This window comes from Ictidomys tridecemlineatus, chromosome 10 (genome assembly GCF_052094955.1).
Source record: "Ictidomys tridecemlineatus isolate mIctTri1 chromosome 10, mIctTri1.hap1, whole genome shotgun sequence".
Lineage (NCBI taxonomy): Eukaryota > Metazoa > Chordata > Mammalia > Rodentia > Sciuridae > Ictidomys > Ictidomys tridecemlineatus.
The window spans coordinates 132,369,163-132,392,140 of record NC_135486.1 but is presented as its reverse complement, the minus strand read 5'-3'; the positions used below and the strand labels follow the sequence as shown (position 1 = coordinate 132,392,140).

At 39.9% G+C, this 22,978-nt stretch overlaps 2 protein-coding genes across 8 annotated transcripts in view; both read right to left on the bottom strand.

Moving 5' to 3' along the window:
• Window positions 1-2,173: 2,173 nt before the first annotated feature.
• Window positions 2,174-11,838, bottom strand: Arl6ip1 (ARL6 interacting reticulophagy regulator 1). 2 transcript variants are annotated; one of them, XM_005323703.5, is made up of 6 exons: window positions 11,670-11,826; window positions 9,128-9,261; window positions 8,587-8,706; window positions 5,069-5,186; window positions 4,521-4,605; window positions 2,174-3,895 (listed from the first exon to the last, which is right to left on the bottom strand). In XM_005323703.5, exons 1-6 carry the CDS (start codon window positions 11,703-11,705, stop codon window positions 3,777-3,779), a joined length of 612 nt encoding a protein of 203 aa, XP_005323760.1. In that variant the 5' UTR covers window positions 11,706-11,826; the 3' UTR covers window positions 2,174-3,776. The 2 variants fall into 2 exon arrangements, with proteins under 2 accessions (XP_005323760.1, XP_040133148.1); XM_040277214.2 differs by lacking the exon at window positions 8,587-8,706 and having other exon boundaries at window positions 11,670-11,838.
• A 2,058-nt stretch (window positions 11,839-13,896) lies between these two features.
• Smg1 (SMG1 nonsense mediated mRNA decay associated PI3K related kinase) overlaps window positions 13,897-22,978 on the bottom strand; it is a 100,311-nt gene continuing 91,229 nt past the window's right edge. For 5 of the 6 annotated variants that reach the window (XM_078024300.1, XM_078024298.1, XM_078024301.1 and 2 more), the window contains 6 exons: window positions 22,570-22,797; window positions 21,723-21,934; window positions 21,513-21,619; window positions 19,705-19,884; window positions 19,517-19,623; window positions 13,897-18,485 (listed from right to left, as the gene is read on the bottom strand). In XM_078024300.1, the coding sequence (XP_077880426.1) occupies window positions 18,408-18,485; window positions 19,517-19,623; window positions 19,705-19,884; window positions 21,513-21,619; window positions 21,723-21,934; window positions 22,570-22,797 (912 nt within the window). In that variant the 3' untranslated portion in view covers window positions 13,897-18,407. Of the gene's footprint in view, window positions 18,486-19,516; window positions 19,624-19,704; window positions 19,885-21,512; window positions 21,620-21,722; window positions 21,935-22,569; window positions 22,798-22,978 lie in introns of those variants that run through there. The other variant, XR_013427036.1, reaches the window with a different exon arrangement.

Here is a 22,978-nt window from a genome sequence, read left to right as displayed (position 1 = left end):
TAAATGGACTCAATCATAAAATTACCTTTTGTTTAAAAAGTCAAAGCAAAGAAGAGGTTATTTGTCTAAATACTAGTGAAAATTACTTGGTAAAAAAGGATCACAGAGCCAGGCAGGTGATACACGCCTGTAATTCCTGCAACTCCAGAGGCTGAGGCAGGAGGAACACAAGTTCAAGACTAGTTTAACCAATTTAGCGAGGCCCTAAGCAACTTAGCAAGACCTATCAACAATAAAAAGGGCTGGGGATGTGGCTCAGTGGTAAAGTACCCCCAGATTCAATCCCCAGTACCAAAAAAAAAAAGGCGCACACACACACACACACACACACACACACACACCAAAGGGTGTGTCAAAGGACTAAGATAGGATCTTGCTGTGTTGCCCAAAACAGCTCTATTCTTAACATTGATCAAGAGCTTAAAGGGGCCAGGCATAGTGGTACACTCCTGAAATCCCTGTGGTTTGGGAAGCTGAAGAAGAAGGATCACAAATTTAAGGGCAGCCTCAGCAATTTAGTGAGACTGTCTCAAAATAATAAATTGGGCTGAGACCGGGCATGGTGGCTCATGCCTGTAATCCCAGTGGCTCAGGAGACTGAGAGAGGAGGATCACAAGTTCAAAGCTAGCCTCAGCAAAAGCGAGGTGCTAAGTGAACTGAGTGACCTATGTCTAAAAAAATTGCAAAATATGCCTGGGGGTGTGGCTCAGTGGTTGGGTGCCCCTGAGGTCAATCTGGGTACCACCCCACCCAAAAGAATTGCAAGGTGAAGGCCATACTCAGTAACTTAGTGAGACCTTGTCTCAAAGTAAAATAAATAAACGAAAGAATGCTATATAAACTTCCCTACAAGTTTGTGATTTTCTTGGTTTTGACAGTCCTGCTGTTATGGCCTAGAACTTTCGATCCTCCGGCCTCAGCTTCCCCAGTAGCTTGGAGGACAGTCGTGTGTCATCATGCCCAGCAGGTTTATGGTTTTTGTTGTAGGCAAACTGGGACCTGCTGAGGTCTTGGAACAGGACTGATCATGATCAGAGTGAAATAAACGGTAGTATACTGAAGATGAACTGCTGGTATGAAATTCCCCCCTTTAAAACTTCCAAGCCGTACAGGGTGGAGGGAGGCTCAGGGGGGCCATGAACCAGAATAAACCAAAAACAAGAACCTAGGACCTCTCGGGAGGTTCATTCCAGGTCTCCTCCCATGTGAACTGGGAATCATAGGACCCCAGCACCAGGGCTCAAGGCCAGCATTTCAAAGCATCAAGCGACCATTGGAACCCCTGTGGTGACCTTGGGTTGGGGTGTCCCTTACTGCACATCACCAAACCCTCAGAAGGCTACAAGTAAGATCTATACCTTTGCTCAGGGGTAGAGGAGCTCAGAACTTAATTTGTTACCAAACTGGTTCTCAGAACCCACCAAGTGTAGCCAGTGAGACCCAAACATTTGAGGTCCAATTCTAAAGTGTTTCAAGAGAAGACAGGTCGACCTGGTGGTATACATCTGCAATCCAGGCTACTTCGGAAGCTGAGGCAAGAGGATTTCAAGTTCAAGGCCAGCCTCACAACTTGGCAAGACCGTTTCAAAATAAAAATATTAAAAGGACTGGGGATATAGCTTAGTGACAAAGCACTCTTGGGTTCAATCCCCAGTACCAAAAAATACAGAAGTCACCCAACCATAACTTACCAAGCGCCTCTTGTATGTCAAGCAGTGAGCCAGGTCCCAGGCCTTATTCCTGCCCCTTCCTCCAGCCGGCCCCTCACACTCTGCCCCTCTTACTCTATTTCCTCTTCCACCTAACACAGCATGGTGCCTGGAGGTAAGCCTTTCATTTTAAAGAGTATCTTAGAGCCATGTAATGATCACATGGAGTGGATTCAGAAATCCATCCCCCTGAACACTAAGTTGGTTCAGTTAAAAACAAAGTGAGCCAGGCCTGGTGGCACAGGCCTGTAATCCCTGTGGCTAGGGGGACCGAGGCAGGAGGATCTCAAGTTCAAACCCAGCCTCAGCAACTTAGCAAGACCCTAAGCAACTCAATGAGACCTTCTCTCTACATAAAATTCAGAAAAGGACTGGGGATGTGGCTTGGTGGTTAAGTGCCCCTGGGTTCAATCCCCGGTACAAAAACAAACAACAAAAGAAAAAAATGAGACTACGGAAGAGGTTCCAGCTTTTTAAAACTTTTATTCTTCCCCTTTACACAAAACAAAGTAGAAGAAATAATACAGGATTAAAACTGCTAAAGTAGTTATTGGTAGAACATGTATTCACACACAAAAAAAATCCAGATAAGAAAACAGGCTTATTTACAATGAGGAAACACGTGTAAAATTAAGGTAGTTGTCATATGAAACATTAAAAAAGAAAGTCAAACATACACTACAACGGGTGCCACTGTTTACAACGAGAAAGATGGGAAAGAACACTTACTCAGGAGCAGATGCACCAGAAGGTACAGGGTTACAGCATCAGTGCAATAAATTCACAAACTATCTTACAGCTAGTTCATCAGCTTAAGAATTGTTCCCAAATATGTCACATTTTTTGGCCCTCAAAGGTTTATTCCTACAGGTGTTAACTACTCTAAATTTCTAGCTACTGAGAAGGAAAGAATGATAAGCTTTCCAAAGAGTCACAAGGTCTACGTAGACCAGAGACCAGCTATCACTACATGTCTGCTGTCACCAACAGCCCTTGAATTTTTCAAAGAAATATTGAGAAAAAAAAAAGTCATCAGTGTAGAACTCTCTTCAATGCCAATCGGAGGGGGACCAAGTAATGGCCATTATTACCAAAGAAGGGAATTTTGAGACTTACCCTTGAAGGCTTTCTCTGGTCTTAAGAATCAGATTATATTTTTCTCTACTGAAATGAATTTTCATTCAACACCGGCAGACTTGTCTTTGTTTAGCTGGTCATGGAGTAAAGGTCACAGACTCAGGTCTTGACCTACTGTGTACTTCAGGTCAGCTGAAAACCTGAAATGCTAAGTATGCTGAAAATCCTAAATACAGTCTTTTAGAAGTCTGCTGTTAAAAAGGCTTAAGGGTTTACTAACTTGAAGTGGTGCAGAGAACAAGAGCTCTAAGCCTGTCAGATTCCCTGTGGAACAAAGAATCAATGTTTCCTAGAAATGGCTAAGTTTTGCACAAGGGAGTTTGAAACCTACACAAACTAGGGCATGGAATTAATTTCATTTTATTCCATGGGGATTCTTCTCCCATGGTAAAAAACAAACAAACAAACAAACAAAAAAACCAGCACAAGGAACGAATCTTAATTGGTCTCTTCATCAGAAGTAGTAAACTTTGTCTCTGTATATTCATGAAGCCTGACAGGTTTTTAAAGCAGACTGTGGAAGCAGACAGTAGATTCAGCTTTTTATAGCCACAGACCACTACCTTGCAGTAGCTAGAACAAATCAAATGTCAACACTGTTAATCATACTAAAAAGTAAAAATCACCACTGTTATTTTAAAGGAAGTCGTCAAAAGTAAAAATTCAATTAACCCTGGGTGAGAAAAATCATACTCACTAATGAGTTGTCCACTTAAGGTCAACTGATGAAAATGTGCCCAGCTACACCTGACTCAAAGACACTGTGCGCAAAGCCTTACCTGGCAAGTGTGAATTTCTATCAACTAAGGGCAGAGTGAGGCAGAGCTAGAGCTACTTCTGTAACTTTTTAGTATCCAGACAGCATAGTAGCAACTGTTCCCAGGGGTGATGCAGACTCCATAAACACAGGGATAAAGCAGATAGATGCATTATTCATTTTTCTTTTCTTTTTGTTTGAGAAGCTTGTTTATCTCCCTTTTGGCCATTCCAATGTACTTCGAAATGATTCCATGTTGGTTTAGTCCAGGAAGCAACAATAAGAAAGTCACTTAAAATAAATAAGCGAACAAAATTAAGGAGGCAGCAATTACTTTCTCTAAATATTTTAAAGAAGGCAATCCCCAGACTGTCAGACCCCCTGAACGGGAAGAAGCAAATCGAAATCCATTACTTCCATTGGGATTTAACCCAGAAACTTTTGCCATGATGTTCTCCCCACCTCAGTTTATTTTTATCTTTTGTACACTACTTTCTTCTTCTTTTGCTTTTATTTTATACACTACTTTTCTACCTTGGTAATTAAGGTTTTGTCTTTACTTCTCCTGATGATAAATTCCCTGAGAGGGAGGACCTGAATCTTAGTCACTTTTTGTTGTTGTTTTCTTACTGGAGACTGGATGCAGGTCCTCTACCTTTGGGATCCAGCCTCCTCCTTTCATTTTTGCTAAGTACCCAGTCTGGCCTTGAACTTGGAATTCTTCTAGCCCAGCCTCCCAAGTAGCTAGGACTACAGGTGTACCCCACTGGGCCCAGCTTATCACCTTTCTGTACACCCACAGTCCTTTGGTCAGTGCCTTAAACTTGGATAAGCATCCACGTGTCTGTTTATTGACTAAGCTACAGGTAGACTTCCCTGACCAGGATGTGCCTCTAGTTTTTCTTTGAAGACTTACCTATTAGGTAGGTGAGAAATAGATTGTGGACTTGCTGTCCAATCCAAGCAACCGCAGCAAGAGAAATGATCATGGTCATGAAGTACTAGCAATGAAAACAACAAGAATTGATCAACTCCAAAGTCCGACTCTAAGAGTCTGTTTCACCATTCCACAATATGCACATGTATCAAAACTTAATACTTTGTGCACATACTGTAACTTTTATCAAGTAAGTTTCTTTCAAAGATTAGAAAAAGAATTTTAGCCTTAAGCTGACAGAGGTAAGCAAACAGATGTTTTCTAGGTATATTTCTTTTAGTTTGGTAAAAGAAAGAAAAATTTTGCCCTATTAGAATAAAAAATTAAGTGCAAAATATACTTTTTAACTCTCACTGATTCAGCCTCATACACATACACATTGATGAATGTACTAAGGAGTTATCCAAATGGAGTAATATTCAACTATAACTATTAAAACCAAAGGCCATCTCTATCATTAGATTGCAAAGATATCAAAATTAACTCAATCTTGAAAAGACAAAGTAAAAAAAAAAAAAAAAAATCACCATTTTAGGCTTTTCTTCTTTTAATGTAAAGAGGCGCTTCCACCAGCCCACAGCTCTGCGTCGGGTCTTCACTAGATTGCTGCAAATTTCATGGAATCTTTGTTGTTGTTCAGTGGTCCTAGAAAAACAATTTTCCTTTTTGTTATAGGCAAATCTCCACAGTAGACAGAAATACACTGTCCTTTTACATGTAAAGAGTTATCTTCTAAAGAAGGCTGAAATAGCTCGGCAGAGGGGCATATGCCTTGTAATCTTGGGAGGCTGAAGAGTATCACAAATTTGAGGCCAACCTGGGGAACTCAGCAAGTGCCTGTCTCAAAATTAAAAACACAATCAAGGCTGTGGATGTATATAGCTCCACAGTAGAGTGACCCTGGATTCAGTCCTTGGTATCATAAAAAAAAAAAAAAGTCAGTCCAAAACGAAACAAAAATATAATGGTTTACCATTATCTTATGAAGTTTAAAAAGTTACTGCACCTATCTTTAAGACACCTTTTATAGTATAGGAATAAATTTTATATAAAGAAGCTTGCGTGTGTGTGTGTGTGTGTGTGTAGATTAATAGCAATCTACACTTTCTAAACATTGGGTTAATGACAGTAACAAGACTCATGACGCCAGGCGCCACCTGGCACATGCCTGTCATTCCAGTAGCTCGAGAGGCTGAGGAAGGAGGATCGTGAGTTCAAAGCCACCCACAGCAAAAGCGAGGCACTAAGCAACTAGTGGGACCCTGTGTCTAAATAAAATACAAAATAGGGCTGGGGATGTGGCTCAGTGGTCGAGTGCCCCTGAGTTCAATCCCTGGTACCAAAAAAAAAAAAAAAAAAAAAATCATGACTTATACAAGGCCATGTGGACCTCAGTAAAAATTTGACTCAAGTCCTATATTATTTTTCCATCCTAATACATTCTGCATTGTAGCCCATCACACTTCCACCAAATAGCTGTATTTGAGCACTCTGCAGCAAGATGGTAAATATTCAAGGCATAATAGCCCCAACTGGGCTTCATACATTTGATGCCAAGATAGCAATAAACAATTCAATCCTTTTTTTGGGGGTGGGGGGGTGAGCACAGTTAACCCTAGGGATGCTCTGCCACTAAGGTACATCTGCAGCCCTTTTCACTTTATTTTTGAGACAGGGTCTTATAAATTGACTACCCTGGCCTTGCACTTAGGGATCTTCCTGTCTCAGACTCCCAAGTGAGATCATAGGCATATGCTACCATGCCTAGCTCAAATAAATTCTTTATACTTTAGTCTCAGTAAGGGACAATACAAGCATCAAACAATAGTAGTAAAAATTCAAAAAGACGGGGGGCTGGGGCTCAGTGTCAGAGCGCTAGATAGCACATGTGAGGCACTGGGTTCGATCCTCAACACCATATAAAAATAAACAAGTAAAATCAAGGTATTCTGTCCCTCTACAACTACAAAAAAAAATTTTTTTTTTTTAATTAAAAAAGACCCTCTGAGACAGTCCCATTTATCTTGTTTCTGATAAAAAATAAACAATTGTCTCTGGACTGTCTTTGCTAGATGACACAGTGACGACTATTAAGGCCTGCACTGAGGAGTGCACTGCCTTCTCTCCTCTACTCCTCATCCCAGGAAAACTGCAGTGTCAGATAAAGCAGGAGGATTCCTACTGAGCCTAGGACTTCTTGTATACAATTAGACCTTGTATGTTGCTCCTGGTTAGATTAGATTGCGACTATGCAACAGTGTTTTTTCCCCATAAGATCATTCTGGTAAAATCAAAAACTAACATTTGCTATCAAAAATTGAGTTCCAGCTGGATGTGGTGGCACAACCCTATAATCCCAGAGACTTGATAGGGTGAGGCAGGAGGGTGGCAAGTTCAAGGTCAGCCTCAGCAACATAACAAACCCTGTCTCAAAATAAAATAAAAAAGACTGGGGATACAGCTTGGTGGTGGTGGTGGTGGTGGTGGTGGTGGTGGTGGTAGTGGGGGAAGAGACCATGAGACTATCAGTGTTTATATTTGAAAGCTTTCCTCTGGGAATCATGAATTTGCAGATTAGAATGTCATTTAGCTAATAAAGTCAAGGTCAGTGATTGATTGCCTTTGAAAAGTCTGTTATACTGCATGGTTACCAACTTGTCTCAAGACCAACAGTATTAATTCAGGTAAAAAATAATTCAAGGGACAGTTCCAAAGCTAATCCATTCTGTAAGGAAAACATCTTCAGAGAAATATGCAACATACTCATCCCAGAATTTAAGCAAACTCCCCAAAATTCGCAGCTATTAAAAATTCATAAGGGGGGCTGGGGATGTGGCTCAAGCGGTAGCGCGCTCGCCTGCCATGCGTGCGGCCCGGGTTCGATCCTCAGCACCACATACCAACAAAGATGTTGTGTCCACCGAGAACTAGAAAATAAATATTAAAAATTCTCTCTCTCTCTCTCTCTCTCCTCTCTCTCACTCTATCTTTAAAAAAAAAAAATTCATAAGGCACATACTTAAAATCCTCATTTTTATAAATTTTTGTAGATTACTAATTACATTAAAATAAACAACTAAGAAGGAATGGTACCTGGTTTAAAAATCTATTAAAAATCTATCAAAGGTGAGAAATTCAACATTCTAAAGGGAAGTTAAAATAGTTTCAATACTAGTCTTGGCTATTGATATAATCGTACCTATTCGCAGATATAGCTTAAATCTATCCTGAAGTCCTTAATGTGCATTTAGCTAACTACCACTGCACTGCCTCAATGCCCCTCCAGTGCCCCAATATCTCAGCCTGAAGCACAAGATCAAAATATCTCACAGCACTTAAAACAGTGCGTAACATAGTAGACACTTAATTAAATGTTGCTAATTCAATGTGGATAGAAATCTCCCATTTACTGCTTTTGTATTGATTCAAATATAGTTTGTGAAATTATATTAAATATTAATGTAAATATAAATATGTGACTTTTATACAATGCTCAAGTTTTATAATCCTTTGTTAAAATATTATCCATTTAAAAACAAAAAAACTCACTTCAATAAAGTCTAGAATGGGGGAAAAAAAAAGTCAGAACAAATAAACAACTATAAAAGAACTACAGAACCACTGGGTGCAGTGGGCTTACCTGTGATTCCCAGCTACTTAAGAGGGTGAAGCAGGAGGATCCTAAGTTTGAGGCTAGCCTGGGTAACTTAGGGAGACCCTGTCTCAAAAATTTAAAAAAAGGGATGGGGATGTGGCTCAATGATAGAGAATTTGCCTAGCTTGTCAAGGTCCTGTGTTCGATCCTTAGTACCCACCCCAAAACACATGAATACAAACAAAAAACCCCAAACCCACAGAGATATGTACTAGAAATTCATGATTTATATCTAAAATTGGCTAAGAGATTCTTCACATAAAAGCAATAAAGCTAACCCCTTGGTGTCTGATGGTTAGAGAACTGTCTGTACTTAGTTACAGCATACTAATCACAGCCACCAGGCTCAGTAGCGCCTCAGAAATGAGACTGCCAAATTATGCCACCTACCATTTATTGGAGCCAAAAATTCTAGGTGCTAGAATGGGAACAAGGTAGTCAGCCAAGCACAAATACATAACAAAACAGGAAACACCGGAGAGAACAGATGGATCTAGATAATAGATAATCCTGTTAAAAAAGGAAAAATATTAATCAAAATTAGAAATAACAGTCACCATTATTTCTAGCTGAAAATGTTTAACTATGCATTTAGTCCATAAGTTCTCAAAGATCATATTTGCTGTTTTCTCTTTAGTTTTCTCACAGGTGGTTTTTCCAGAGGCTTCTTGGCATATCATAGGAAAAATGATTAATGTAAACATAAAAAGTCTAAAGCTCTTTGGGGTTGAGTGTCACTGATTTATTTAGCTGTGTTAAGTTACCAAGTTTACATAAGTACGACAAATTCTGGAAAGTACATGAACTGCTTATAAGCAAAGGCATTCTTTGCAGATTATATATTACAAAAGCTTCCATAAGTGGAAGCTATGTGCTACTTGAGCCTTTATTACTAAAAGCACAACCCTTAGTAATCTAATAGCTCACTTACAGGAACACCAAGGAAACCACACCCATGATGGCAGGTGGGAACCAGGCTCTCTCCCATCGGAGAATTTTATCCGCCATCAGCATCATTTCTCCCCATCCTTGCAGCTGCTCTTCCAGATTCGCAGTCTCTGCAGCCTACACACAACCAACATTTAAAGTGGTTCACAAAAGTGGTTCATTTCTTTTAAGGCACCAGACATGTAAAAGACTTCTTAACCAGATCACTATCTTAAACAAGCTTCTGAAGTTTCTGAAAAACTGCAGTTTTGGCACCAAAGATGGAAGCCAGTAGGAGGAAAAGAACCCTATCCTTTAAAGTTCAAGCACTGGGCTACCTACTCTTTACAACCATAATGGGACATAATCCTTATAGTGCTCCACAAAGAGAGACAATTACTTGTTTTGAAATTAAAGAATGTGAGCTCTGAATGGTTAACTAATTTCACCGGAAGTCATAAACAGAATCATGTGGCAGTTCCTAGTATTAATGTTAGATCCTTTAAGTTTGTTCATTTCAGGTGATTAAAATTGATCTGTTGTTTTTGTCATTTCATTGATTTAAACTCCTTATTTCTAAATCCATTAGGAAAGCCTTTCCCTGAACAGCATTCAATCTCTAAAATAGCTCTTTGTGTAATGGAATCACTTAGATGTTGGCATTCATTGCACAATTAAGGAAAACTATTTCCACTAAATTACGTGTGGCACTTCAAGCTCAAAAGCTCCTTAGTACTGTTTCTCTTATCATGTATGAGGTCATTTTGGTTAGACTTCAGATTGCTCTGCAAATCTGATAGCCAAAAGCAGACCTCTAGGATGAGCTAATGGGACAAAAGCCCTTACACTGACTTTGGTAAAGGAAGAAAAAAATGACAAGAAACCAAAGTGCCAGGTGGGGAAGTGGCAAATGCCTATAATCCCAGCTACTCACAAGGGGGTACTGAGGCAGGAGGATCTGAAGCTGGAGGACAGCCTGGGTAACTTAGTGAGACCCTGTCTCAAGGCAATAAATGAAAAGGGCTGGGGATGTAGTGGTAGAGTGCACCTGGGTTCAATTTCCAGTGTCAAAATAAAAACAAAAACCACACTCCCAAGAGTCCCTACATATTTACCACTGAAAAATACATAAATAGGATAATGTCGGTTAATCTTAATAAAAACACTTATCAGTGCCACAATCACCAAGGTGACCCCAGAATTTCTGTATATCCCACACTTAATAATAGTTAAATAGATTACTAAGAAATAGAAACTAAGCATTTTATAGCTTATACTCCAGTTAATCCCCCAAAGATTCTAAAAGGAAGGTGTTGCTAACAATCCCTATTTTATAGAAGGGGAAACCAAGATGCCTAGAGATTAGCAGATCTGAATCTAGGAGATCAAGAACCAAGGCCTTGCCCTTTTTAAAATTACACTGCTTTGCTGAAAGGAGTGGTTGAGTTCCAGAATCCCATTTCAATAGAACTTGGGTGATTTCCTTGCGCCTCAATTAATCCTCTTAAAAGGAACCATGCTGGTGAGTAACCATACAGAAGGGGGGGGGGTGTGTGTGTGTGTGTGTGTGTGTGTGTGTGTGTGTGTGTGTGTGTGTGTGTGTGTGTGTGTGTGTGTGTGTGTGTGTGTGTACGGGTGGGGGAAGGGTTTGGGGGCTGTCCATGTCTTTCAAAAAACCGAATGCAAAATGAAAATCATGCACAATCAAGCTGACCCTGTTAAGTCACTTAATCTGTCGGCATTTGGGTTCTTTAAGTACAAAAGTCAAACTGTCTCCTCTTCATTTCTGGCGTGTGGCCTGCCTTTCCTTGGGGAAGGGCAATGGAGATAATGTAAGGCTGTCTCTCTTGTTTTTGCCGAGATAGTGCAAATTCATTAAATTAGGAATCAATTAAGTTTGTCACTACCTCACGCAGTTTTTTCGCATCCCTGGTTACTATTCTAAAAATCGTCTCCAGTGGTTCAGTGCCCCCGCACCCCAGACTTCCAACCTCCAGGAAAACGCCTGAGACCTGCCATTGTCCTTTCGGCTGGACCCCACTTGCAGCTCTCTGCAGCGAGCTCGCAGCCTCTCTGCCGTTTTAAGTTATGCCAGCTCCAACAAATTCTCGGCAGCAGCCCTTTCACCCTCCACCCTTGCCCAAGTTTTAGGGGGAACAGAACATTAGGTTACGGCCCAACAGGAGGAAGGAACCGGACATGGCTGGGGCCCGGCCCCGACAGCGCTCCCAGGCCCCTGGCGGCCCTCCGCCCCCCCCCCGGCACCCCAGGCTTCTCCGCCACAGCCCCTTTCTCCACTTCCTCCTCAAACCCCATTCGCGGTGGCTAATCACGAGCCCTTCTCGCCCGGCCCCGCACCTCCCCAGGGGAGACTGGGGGGCCACACGACTGCGGGCCCCCACGCAGGAGCTACCGAAGCAGCCCGGGGGTCCGGCGTCGTCGCCTGTCCTGGGAACTGGGGACCGAGGGCTGGGCCCGCCCCGCTGAGCCCCGCGATAATCCGGAAGCCCGGCTGGATTCCCTCGGGACAGGCCGCGGGGACTCACCAGCAGGTTGGTGCTGCGATTATCTCCCTCCGCCATCGTCCCTGAAGTGCAGTCTCAACGAGCGCAAGGTACCCTCCGGCTACCTTCGCCGGATACCCGCACCGCGACTGGAGCGCGAGGGAACGCCCCGTAGGCCCCTTATATAGGTCGGGCTCTTTTCCCGACAGCCTTCGCGAGGCTCACTCCTCATTGGACGAATCAAGCTCAGGCTCAAAGGAGGAAAGACCAACCGCTGCTCAGCGCATGGCTTGAAATCAGGGTCAAGGGAGAGAGGCCGCGCCGGGTTGAGGGGGTGGGGACACGGGCTGACCAATCAGCGTGCCCGCTCAGAACTGCCGGAAGCCGTTCAACTGCCGCTGCGGTGGTCTGGTCTCCGTCTCTCCGGGGTTGGCCGCCGCGAAAGCTCTCAGCACCTGTTTTTGTTGGATCCCAATGCAGCTAAGTTTCCTCTATAGAAAACCGATAAGTCGAAGACTTGTGCAGCTGCGCAGTGTCAGTCGCAAGAGAAATGAACACGTGACAACCCTCCCCTGGGCTGGGGTCCCCAACAACCGGGTGTCCCTCGTCCTCCCTGCACTGACCGGCCTGGCCAAGCCCTTAGCCTGTATTTGTGACTCAAGAAGACTCTCATGCCCACCTCATGAAATTTCGAGTAAAAGGAAAAAAGAGCTACTTTCTGTGAATTTTGCTGCCTTGTAATCCTCTTACCCAGCAGGAATAAGGCTTAACTTGGGGGCGGGGCAAAAACATAGTTGGAGAACTTGTGAAAAAGGCGCCTGGTTATAAAAGGGCTTTCTTCCCATGGGGTATTTAGGGAAATCCTTTATGGGGCATTTCGGTTAAACAAGTTCCTTCTCCAAAAAGGGATGGCTTTGACAGGACCTTCTTGCATTAGAGGTCATATTAAGGAAAGATGTAAACCCCAGGCAGTAGAACGCATAAGCAACGTTAGGACTAACTATGTTAAGAAACTACCTTCTCTATCCAGTAATTTCAAAATGCAACTGCTTTTCATTATTCGGTGCAAACTTTTGTCAAACACCTACCTGGTCAGCCTTTTGCTTTGGCTCAATTAAGCATCGTCACCTATATTATACATTGGATTTATTTTGAATGCATTTACCAGATTCTTTAAAAACTCAGGGAATTCAGAAAGAAATATGAGAGAACTTAGGTGCAGACCACATACTCCCCTACATAAACTGGCAAGGGCAGGAGTTGTGGATTTCAGGAAATAGTGTGCAGTTTGCCTTGGAGCTTTGGATGGTTGGGAGCAGTCTGGATCACGTTGAAATACTTTAATAAACAACACACATTTTGCAAAGGAATACTACTCTTCCATGAAGTCACACTTTGGGGAATGTTGGAAGAAAAGAGCAGGAGATTTTATACACACACACACAAAAGATGCAGTAGAGTGACAGAGCCTATTTGGGGAGACTTAAAAGCTGTGGAATTTGAGCAACAACCCCTGCTTCAAACTTTTAAAAGGACTCAAGTAATCATCCCCCACATTACCATGAGCATTGAGGTGCCAGTCTTGCTGTAGGCACAGTAATATCCACTTCCAAAGGAAAGGACAGAGTTCCTAACAGTCTTTAAGGTAGGTTAAAAAACTTCAGCGATTCCCCCTGGAATTTATTATTCCCAGAATGTGTTCCCACATCATTTCCAAATGCATATCCTAGAACTTCAATAGGTCTCTCAATACATGTCCAAGTGGTTCAACTCTATTAAAAATAACTACCCTGAATGGAGCTTTCTTCTGAGCACTATTTTTGTACCATAAAGATAGGAAGTAATCTTTTGTTCAGATGATTACGCAGTTACCATAAATCCCCTTTAACAGAACCTATAGGCAACACACATCATTTTCAACGAACAGCAGGACGGACAATTTGGACAATTTCTATCTTTCATCAGGGTTTTCATGCCCCAGGTAACATACACATTTGCCAAAAGTGGTCTGCTGGAGTTTTATTTGGTAAATACTGAAAGAAATTAAGTTTAATAAATTGACCCTTAATACCAAGAACTTTCCCACTGAAGTGCAAAATTTCCATTGCTGTTCAAACACAGAACATTAATTATTTTTTTTTTGAGAATTAAGGTTTTAATTTTTAAAGGTAATTAGTGTTTTAAAGAGGGGGGGAAAAAAAAAAGCTACCCATGTTCCAAAATGAATTTTTCTGGAATCTACTTCAATAAATTCAAAGCTTAAATGCTGTATCTTTTAAGAATGAACCTTTATTTTTTGAAAAACAGATATCTCATATAATCTTTGCCATGTTAATGCAAATATGCAAAGTAGGCCATGTATTTTTGTTTTCCAAAAGATGCATTATGAACATTTTCAGGAAGCTGGTGTGATTTATTCAACTTTAATCTTAAATACAATCACAAAATTATATCCATCAGGAGGCATTACAACCTTCTGTACAGAGAAGCCACTATTTATACAATGTTACTAGGACAAGGAAGATTCATTCAACTCAACTTGCTCTTATAAGGGTTAAAAACTAAATCAACAATTGAAATATGGTGTCATTGCCACTGACATTACAGATGGAAATACAAGGAAAATTTAAACCAGAAAAATAAGTGATGCATTTACTTTAAACAGGAGCCGAAACTTTGTCAAGAAAACAAAAACAAACTATATTTAATCAGCCTGTTTTGAAAGAAAAACATTCTAAAAGTCTGCATTTCAGAACAACAAGCTATTTAAGTTTACCATATTCAAAATTCAAGCTAATTGTATGTCAATTTTTATATCAGCACAACAAAGGGTTTTTTCCTAGTAAGCCCAGCCAAATTCCCATGGAAAGCAAGGGACCCTACCTAAGTGGTTGCTTTACAACTAACTCTTGAACCAAAAGCTTCTCACAATAAGAGTCAGTCTGCCATCATGTAAATAAGGATAGTGACATAGTTACCCAGGCCAAAAAGCAGGCAAAGTGCAGCAAACCCTTAGGGTTTCATAAGACAATGAATATCCCCCTTTCCCAACATTTGAAAAGTTCTGTGATGCTTGCTAGTATTTCCCCAAAGGAGGAATCTTTCTAATGCTACCCAAATAATTGAAAAATCTACCTCATTGACGTGACCTTTGCATTAATATTTCTACCTCCTTGATTTAAGGGGGGGGAACATCCTAATTCTAAATTATTGGCATTTTTTACAAGCTCAACAAGATATAAAATGGAACACTGGTTTTCATACTCATCTAAATTTTTGTAAAACAAAGATGCTTAAATGTGCTAATAGTAACACATTCACTGAGATCTGATGTATATGAACAGGAGTAACAGGCTAAGAGTAATAGGCTAGTTGTAGGCGCTTTCATCAATATGAAAAGAATTGGGAGAAAAGAAGAACCAGCTCCTTTGATTTTAGTACTGCCAAACAAGTAAGCCCCCAGAGTAATTACAAAAAGGTGGAGGAAAATAGGCCAGGAAGACTTTGATTGAAAGTACTGCCTATAATACCCCAGATTAAAAAGGACCTAAGATTGCACATCAACTCTAATATTTGGCTGTACTTGCATTGCCCTGCGCGGCATTTTTTAAATGGCTCTTTCCTTAAATTTCACACATCAGAACAACCACAATTAAAAAACAAAACAAAAAAAAAATGCAGGTAACCACAACATTGGACAATATTTAAAACTACTTAGGAAGCTTAAGTAATAGAAACAAGTGTCAAGGGCAAAAGTGTCAAGAGTTTTCCTTTGTATTAAAAATCCTCACCCTGAACCTGGGGTTTGAGCTCTAAAAGAGCAATTCAGGAAAGCAGATCAAGAGCCTAATGATCAGTTCTCACAGAAATCTCACGTATCTCAAAAACAAAAACAAACAAAAAACAACTCAGCACAAGCAACAGACACAAAAGAATCTTAATAATCATCCAGTAAACTGTGGGAACTTATAACCAGAAATGGAGAAATCACAAGACACGCCAAAGAATCAGTAAAAGAGAAATAGCTCCATGAACTTCTAGGCCTCCACAGCTTTGTAGAGAAATCAACTAAAAAAAAAAAGATGATTCCATCAAATTAAAGACAAAACACTTAAAACTTCAGATTTCCAAGGGTACTTTGAATAGAAGAGGTTGTTTGTAGATTATTCTGTACCCACTGACTTGGACAGGGGAAGACAGAGGGAGGAATAGAAGGAAGAGACAGAACGACAGACGGACAGAAAAAGATCCCTGGTTTTCCACAGGTAATTCATCATCAAAAATGTGTGACTTCAAAATCATAGCACTCTAACTTTACAGTATTTTACAAGATAATCCCCAAAATATGGCCCTGTCTTCTCAATCTGATGAGGACTTTTTACAAAAGTTCCAAAGGGGCAGGGCTATTTGCAGAATGACGTCAGAGAGGAAGCCAAACCTTACAGACTAGGGTCTTGTCCAGAGTGCAGTGAAAAAGCAAGTGCTGAAGTCATCAGCTACTCCTGTCTGCCCTATGACTGTATATGCCACTGGGGGACCATTTTTAAATAAAAGTGATGGACAATTTACCAGAGGCACATGTTTTTTGTTGTTTTTTTTTTTTAAAAAAAAGAAATAAAGCTGTCTTGTTTTTTGCTTGGATAAGGTGCCAGGTAGTACCTCTGAAGCCTGAAAACTCACAGGCAATAAAATTCACCTATTTAATTTATCTTTGTTACCAAAGTGGAAGCAATTTCTGAACACTATCAGGACAATCAAGTGTGAACTAGTTTTATCATCATGATAAGTTTTTCCTGATGACAATAAAGAATGTTGCTGAAAAGACTATGTAATCTTGAAAGAGCAGAGGTAATCAAGTGTTGAATGCAGTAGCTCCCAAAGCTTCCAGGAAATTAAGCAGTGTGCAAAATACAATATGGCATTCTTATTCCAGCTAGGCTGTTTTGAGTGTGAAAGTAAGGTTCAAAAATCAATAAGGAAAAGAAAATTGGATGTGCTAGTTTCCTTAGCTTGCTATTGGACAGTTGGGTATTTAAAAATACCAGCTTTCTTGTAATACTTATTAAAGTATAAAGAAAGTACTGGCACTGAAATGCATTCTCACAGGTATTTAAGGATCATAGGTTAATGTGGCAATCAGAACACAGAAAAGGCCCAGAGCTAGGTGGGATTTTTCCCTACTACCTTTCGTCTATGAAGACTGCCAAGTAGAGTGAAGACTGTCGGTCCTAATTTCTCAAATGCAAGAAAAATGTACTCAAATAAAGATTTAAATTGTGTTCTATTTTGTTGATACGTGATTTTAAGAATCCTAGACTGGATTTTTATTTGGATCAATAATTTAGCTCACACAATCAGTCAGTACTGAAATGCAATGCTAAATTTAAGGAAACCTTAATCATGAATTCATTATATCACTGAACAACAAGCTATTAAAATTATGCAAAAAGTAAAGCACTTCACAGACTATTTTAATAACTGAACTTAATAAAAGATGTTGGTGGTTCTCACTTTGTCTGATGTTTCATGTACATGTCCTGAAATACCAGATAAACTAAAGCACTTTTAATTTACAAAATGTAAATTAAAAGTATCAAATAAGAAAACTGAATTAAACATTTCACTCTACCTCCACCAGAACATCACTTTATTGTTAATCTGTCATCAACAATGTAAAACTCTAATAGGTACTCTATCCTGGTTTTTAAAAAGGTAAAAGATTACATTGGATTAGCTACTTTCTATGAAAGAAACTACAGCAATCACAGAAGAGGGAAAATCTGAATGACCTCCAAAAATGCACACTATAAGCAGAGGGGAGTGTACATAAAAATCAAATGTCTGTTAGATTCATTACTTTTGAATGCACAGTGACAATTCTGGAAACTGTACATGATAGAATCACAGAAATGACTTAAATAACCAGAATTACATTTTGTATGTGATCATCAGACCTTTACACAATCCTTGAATTTTCCATGTTATCAATGGTTTTGGAGAAATTCCTGTTTATCTCTCCAAATATAAGTTAACAGCATGGAGATGGAGTATATGAAACATGAAGATTGAAATAAAAGTGAGTCTGAAAGATGGCTAATCTACTAGATCAGGTTAAAGGGGACCGGATAGGTGGTGGGGAGGAGTGGGATCAGGGAGGTGGTTTTTCCCTTCATTTCAGAAGTAAGTTCTTCCAATGTAGTGTATCTGTTACATAGCTCTCCATTTTCAGTCCATTTCTGAAATTCATATCGCATAGCCTTTTTTGTACCTACTGGTCAACCCAACCAGTACTGTTGCCAAGCAACAAGTGTTTCACGAGAATCTGAATGCATCAAATCTTCCTTGGCTGTGATTTCTTCGCGGCCCCAGTTTTCTCTGTTTCTGAGCGGGGTTTGTTTTTCCTGGATTGTACACACAGGGTCAGGTGGAATGGAGTTCCAAATCACTCTGTGCTCCGCGGTATCCCGATTTCTTTCTCAGCTAACCTCCTGACACGTTTGCAGCTGTTCTGTGGCAGAAAGACAATCTCCGTGTTCAGGCGGTGAGCTTGCTTTCTTCACCCTTGACCCTGGGGTTGCAGGCCATGGTGTTGGGCGTATCCCTGAGTGCAGCTGTCCTGCAGGATTCACTTCCTAGTGCACCGAGATTTCCTAGGTTTCCTCAGAGTAAGCCCCCAGTTGCATCACCACCGACTGTGGTGTGGCTTTGGATGCCTGAGGCTGAGTTGATTCTGGTGGATGTCTGACCTCACTTAACCAGACTCATCTACTGGCTTGTCACTCACACCCAGGCTGTCCAACCTTCATACAGCTGAGCCAAGTTATCTAGATTAGTTGCTTCCTTAATGACATAGTCAACCTGTAAAAATATGCAGGATGGTATTTAAAACCACTGAGAACTTGACATGATTCACATACAAGTTATATGAATTCAGAATAAGTATCTAATTACAAAGGACATGTAGTTGTGATGATAAAAAAGGAGATTAAATTCTCCCATAACACCATAGATTACAAGATGTGTGTCCTGGGAAAGTCAGAACCCCTTTGAGCATTATGGATCCTCAGATGAAGAAAGCCCTACCAATCCCACTCATGCTCTTGAAATTACATGTGTGAAATACACGTTGTATATACATAAAGACTGATGAAGCAAATATGAAAAAATGCTAAAATGTTAAGAACTAGTGAGTCTAGGCAAAAAAAAGTATAAAAAAAAGTATTCCTAATACTTTTCTGTAGGCTTAAATTTAAAAAAAAAATTAACAGTAGGGTTTCAAGAAATCATCCTCAGATTTATATACACAATAACACCAATGAGTATGATGACATCAGGCAAGCACCCACCAATCCTCCTGGAGGCTTTATGGATACTCCTATACCTGAAACAACAACATCAGTTTTTCATCTGAAACCTTCAGATGGATCTCTTTAAAATGCAGCTGAATGCCCTGCATGGTAGTACATACCTACAACCACAGTAATTAGATAGACTAAGGCAGAAGGATCAAAAATTCAAGGCTAGCCTCAGGAACTTGCCAAGACCCTGTTTTCAATGAAAAGGCCTAGGGATGTAACTCAGTGGTAGAGAGGCTCTGGGTTCCATAAATAAATAAATAAATAAATCTAATACAAAAAATAGGTAAATTAGAAATGAATTGGAGTTTGAAGGATGTCAAGGTTGGGTCACATCTTAAAAGAAAAATATGCTACGAGAGAAAAGTAATGTAGAGTAACATGGTGAATATCTGACAACTCTAGAATTATTACCCCAAATCTCTGAAAACCTGTTAAGTTCTTCATTTCCTGGTGAAACACCAAAGAAATGGGCAAGAGCAACAATTAAACTTACACTTTTCCAGCAGCACTAAAATGTTAAAAACTAGTCACCTGTTCAGCAACAGACATCCTCCTGTTCGGATCAACATCTCGGCCCTCTAACTTGGCTTTCACTCTCTTCCACACACTCACTGCATATGAGTTTCTCTCTTGCACAGCTACAAAGCAATAAAAACATACATTAAGACAAAACACAATTTCATATAAAATTTTAAGGCATCCTTATTTCAACTAATTACCTTTCCCAGTTTTAGGGTCTCTCACAGCCTTTTTAGGACTACAAGCAATGCTCTTGCCAGTTCCTGGGACGGTGCTTGGTGGAGTATCTGCTGATGTGGCAAGATTTTTCTGAATCAGCTTTTTAGCATTCTGTGACATGACATCTGGCTGAGTCTTCTGGCCAGTGTTGCTCCGGACTGCTGTAGAGGAAGAATTGGTGGCTCAATTTATATGCAAAAAGACAATATAGGAGAGACAAAAAAGAGAGCAGAAAATAGGTAATGATAAATATCCCAAGTTAACTACTTAACTACCACCTTGAAAATAAACTGACTTTACAACTTCTAAGTCATTCACTGACAGACATCGTCCTAGAAAGCCTCAATGGTAGGAAATTCAGATATGAATTTATGCAATGATGTTCACTATTCACCAGATTGTGGTATCAAAAATCATAAATAGCTTTGCAATAATGGAAGATTAATATGACGCAGACACGGGATGCCATGTGAAATGTGGCCATTAAGTCATTTTTTAAGATTTAATGACAGGGAACAGGAAGTAATGGTGCACACCTGTAATCTTAGCAACCTAGGAGGCTGAAAAAGGAGGATCATAAGTTGTAGGCCAGTCTAAGCATCTTAATGAGACTCTGTCTCAAAATTTAAAAAAAAAAAAAAGATTTAAAGTGCTAGGAATGGACTGGGCATGGAGGATCACAATTAGAGGCCTCCTTCAGCAACTTAGCAAGGCCCTAAGTATCTCAGACTATCTCAAAATGATTTTGATTAAGTTTTAAAAAAACGCTGGGGATGTGGCTCAAGCTATAGTGCGCTCGCCTGGTATGCACATGGCGCTGGGTTTGATCATCAGCACCATAAACAAATAAAATAAAGATGTTTGTGTCCACTGAAAACTAAAAAATATTTAAAAATTCTCTCTACCCCGCCTTAAAAAAAAATACAAAAAGGACCATGGATATTATTCAGTGGTTAAGTGCCTTTGGGTTCAATTCCCTTCCCAGTACCTCCCCCAAAAAGGGAAGAGAGGTTGGAGATATAGCTCAGAAGTAAAGTACTCCTGGCTGATAAGTAGCAGATGACCACCAAAACATACAGGAAGGTTTCATGTAATATTAAATGGGGGTGGCAGGGGAATAAAAATTAAATTTGCAAAATGATACCAATGCATGTACACATACGCACACACGTGAACACAGAACAGTAAATCAAACACACAGTGGGTTTTAACTTTAGTTGCGTCAAAGTTGCCTAGGCTGTCCTCAAACTTTGTCTTCCTGCCTCAGCCTCCCAAATAGCTTGGATTATAAGTGTGTGCTAACCGTTCTGGCCTCAAAAGGCATGTTTTAAAATAATTTACATACTTGTTTTTATATATATAAAGTCATTTTATATGTGTGTGTGTGTATATATAATTTTGGGGGTGGGGGACAATACAAGGGATTGAATCCAAAGCCTCATACAGCAAGGCAAATGCTCTACCACTGAGCTATACCCCCAGTCCTTTTTAAATTTTAAGACAAGTTATCAATAAATTGCTCAAGCTGGCCTCAATCTTGTAATTCTCCTACCATCACCTCCAGAGTAGCTGGTATTTGAAGCATGCACCACTGCATCTGGCTCATAAAATAAATTCTCTCTCGAATTTGAATAGAAGGTATTTTCACTCTCTGACTTGTCTCTAAAACGACTTGTGAAAGTTTTTTGAGTTTGATATATGACAGAATTGTAGTGACTAAAAATATAGTAGACACTTATGTATAACTAAACAGCACAGCATCTATGCACAGATCATCGACAGATCTTACCTGCAGCAAAGGATGGCTGGTAAGTAGCAGATGACGTTGGACTTGAACATTCATTTGTTGCATCGGTGACTAAGGGTGATGCAAAACTCACTAAATTATTATAGATACTGAAATACAAAATTCATGAAATGTTTATGAAATGTTATACCAGATAACTATTTTCAATATTTTGCTTACATTTTATAAATCTTGGCTAAAAGGCATGCTTACCTCTGACTTTGTGTTTTCAATTCCTTCAGGGTGGGAGTGATTTCCTGGAGCATTTCAACATGTTCTTGACTTCGAACCTGACCCATAGCCTGGACTAATGTAAACAGAACTGTCTGAATGTTGTCCTGCCATGATTTATATTCACTCAAGAATTGCCTAACACTGTTCTCATAGGGAACATCTTCACCATCTGCCAGAGCAGCTTCTTCATCCTATAGTCAATATACCAATGATTAGTAAAAATGGTTTTTGTCTAATTACTCTTAAAAGACAGTCATCTGAGAACAGATATTTCATACAGCAGTATGTTTTATATTCTTAATATAGTCTAACTTCTTTTCTATAAGAATCTTGTTTCCAGCATCAAATATAAACTCAAAATGATTAAAATTAAATTCTAAAATTGAATTACAGTTTTGTAAAGATGAAAGTGAAATTTAGCCTTTTCTGTGGACTGAAGTTTTCTTATAACTAGACTGCATAAGATACTAAAGTGAATGAACAATATTTTATTCATTTTGGCAGCAAACGAGAAGGGTTTGGGGGTATGGGTGGGGAAGAGAAAGAGAAGTTGAAAACACTCATAAGTTTAATTCTGTTCTATTATAAATCCTATGACATTCAGTGTATCAATTTAAGCCTCAGGTTTTCTATCTACAAAAATCAGAAAAGTACTCTCTACTTTTTTAAAAAAAGTAGCTGATGAAACCCCAACTCAGTTACAAACAAGTTGGAAAGTATGACTCAAATTGTTTTTTGTTTACAAAAGATCACTTTTTCTGTTAACCAAAATACTTGTAACTCAGAGAGAGAGAATATAAACTATGTCAGTGGTAGGGAGTCTTACCTTAGCCATTGCTTTTAGGAGATGTTTGACATCTCCAAGCTGTCGGTTATGACCAGTGAGCACAGTCTTTATATTATCAACAAGATTCTGGATGGTTTCACAGACTGTCTCTATCTGTTGCTCTTTCTCTGTCTGAATTGCCCTTTGAGAAGACATATCCTGGGTCAACTGTTTGTGAGCTGACAGAAGCCATTCAGAGCTACCAATGGGATGTTCAAGACTTGTGTCCTAATAGAACAAGCATTTTTTTTTTTAAAGAGAGAGAGAGAGAAAGAATTTTAATATTTTTTAGTTTCCAGGGGACACAACATCTTTGTTTGTATGTGGTGCTGAGGATCGAACCCGGGCCGCACGCCAGGTGAGTGCACTACCGCTTGAGCCACATCCCAGCCAGCTAGAACAAGCATTT